General features: G+C 45.3%; 1 protein-coding gene across 1 annotated transcript; it reads left to right on the top strand.

Moving 5' to 3' along the window:
* Window positions 1-299: 299 nt before the first annotated feature.
* Window positions 300-1,328, top strand: LOC135530001 (uncharacterized; the record flags this gene model as incomplete). The annotated part of the gene is made up of 1 exon (XM_064958394.1): window positions 300-1,328. A coding segment is annotated over exon 1 (1,029 nt), but the record flags the coding sequence as incomplete, so codon positions are not given.
* Window positions 1,329-1,973: the final 645 nt, after the last annotated feature.

Genomic DNA, 1,973 nt, shown 5'->3' with positions numbered 1-1,973 from the left:
AGTGAGTTTGCATGTATACAAGACCTCACGGCCGCCCCCTACCGTCACACCAATGGAGCCCACCGCATTGTTCCAGCATTTGGGAGGCTCGTGGCGATGCGGTACAGAGTTCAAGTTGGCCTCTGCAGTATAAGTTGTCTTTCAGTTACATCGGTTAATTTGACAAAATAATTGAATTCTGTTTCGCAGCCCATGTGGGAATTATTTAATTAACAGTGCCATGTCAGGACACAACAAAAAAAGGACATACATTGAAAAAACCAGGCTACTTACATTTGATTTGAGTCCTAAAACGTTTCATGCAACACGCACCAGATGTGTCCCATGGTCTGCTAACTGCCAACCTCGTTGTAGTTACGGGACATTCATGTGCTCATGGGGAAAGTGTAGTTACGGGGCATTCATGTGCTCATGGGGAAAGTGTAGTTACGGGACATTCATGTGCTCATGGGGAATGTGTAGTTACGGGACATTCATGTGCTCATGGGGAAAGTGTAGTTACGGGGCATTCATGTGCTCATGGGGAAAGTGTAGTTACGGGACATTCATGTGCTCATGGGGAAAGTGTAGTTACGGGACATTCATGTGCTCATGGGGAAAGTGTAGTTACGGGACATTCATGTGCTCATGGGGAAAGTGTAGTTACGGGACATTCATGTGCTCATGGGGAAAGTGTAGTTACGGGATATTCATGTGCTCATGGGGAAAGTGTAGTTACGGGGCATTCATGTGCTCATGGGGAAAGTGTAGTTACGGGACATTCATGTGCTCATGGGGAAAGTGTAGTTACGGGACATTCATGTGCTCATGGGGAAAGTGTAGTTACGGGGCATTCATGTGCTCATGGGGAAAGTGTAGTTACGGGACATTCATGTGCTCATGGGGAAAGTGTAGTTACGGGGCATTCATGTGCTCATGGGGAAAGTGTAGTTACGGGACATTCATGTGCTCATGGGGAAAGTGTAGTTACGGGGCATTCATGTGCTCATGGGGAAAGTGTAGTTACGGGGCATTCATGTGCTCATGGGGAAAGTGTAGTTACGGGGCATTCATGTGCTCATGGGGAAAGTGTAGTTACGGGACATTCATGTGCTCATGGGGAAAGTGTAGTTACGGGGCATTCATGTGCTCATGGGGAAAGTGTAGTTACGGGGCATTCATGTGCTCATGGGGAAAGTGTAGTTACGGGACATTCATGTGCTCATGGGGAAAGTGTAGTTACGGGACATTCATGTGCTCATGGGGAAAGTGTAGTTACGGGACATTCATGTGCTCATGGGGAAAGTGTAGTTACGGGACATTCATGTGCTCATGGGAAAGTGGAAACGGTGAATCCCATAAATCCAACTCAATGAATGCACCAGTAGCCCATTCACGATTTATTTGACTATTTAAAAACCCAATTCAACCCACATGTTGAAGCAATGCATTTAAAATCATGGAGGATAACACAAAAACACGTTTAACAAAGTATTTCCAGTGGGATCCTCTTGCAGGCCTGCTATAAAAATGACCCTGAGTAAAGTGGATGCACGGATCATGTGTGTCGTGCTAATAGTACTACGCTAGTAGACTGTTACACACATGTTATCTGATGTGTGCTGGCGTGATGTTACTGAGATGAACGTGCATGAATGACTAAGGCCTGTGTTTGTGTGCAGGCCTATCGCCTGTGCGTCTGCATCCGTAGGGCACGGAGTAGATATTGCACAGAGTAGATATTGTCATTTTCATGTGAGCTGTTTTACGGTCAGCTCAATGTAGGCTGATATCTAGGCTACCAGCTACTTGATTCATCTTGATAACTGATATTTTAAGATGCCTCCTGACGTCAGTAACGGAATGCCTTATAGGCCTGCACCTGCTCTGGAATCCATAGGAAGTCCCAGGAAACTACAGGTGTACTGTAGTATCTATCTATCTATCTATCTATCTATCTATCTATCTATCTATCTATCTATCTATCTATCTAT

Source organism: Oncorhynchus masou, unplaced genomic scaffold, assembly GCF_036934945.1.
Source record: "Oncorhynchus masou masou isolate Uvic2021 unplaced genomic scaffold, UVic_Omas_1.1 unplaced_scaffold_1231, whole genome shotgun sequence".
NCBI classification, from domain to species: domain Eukaryota; kingdom Metazoa; phylum Chordata; class Actinopteri; order Salmoniformes; family Salmonidae; genus Oncorhynchus; species Oncorhynchus masou.
Note: the sequence above shows the minus strand (reverse complement) of the source record. Positions and strands in the feature narration are given on the sequence as shown.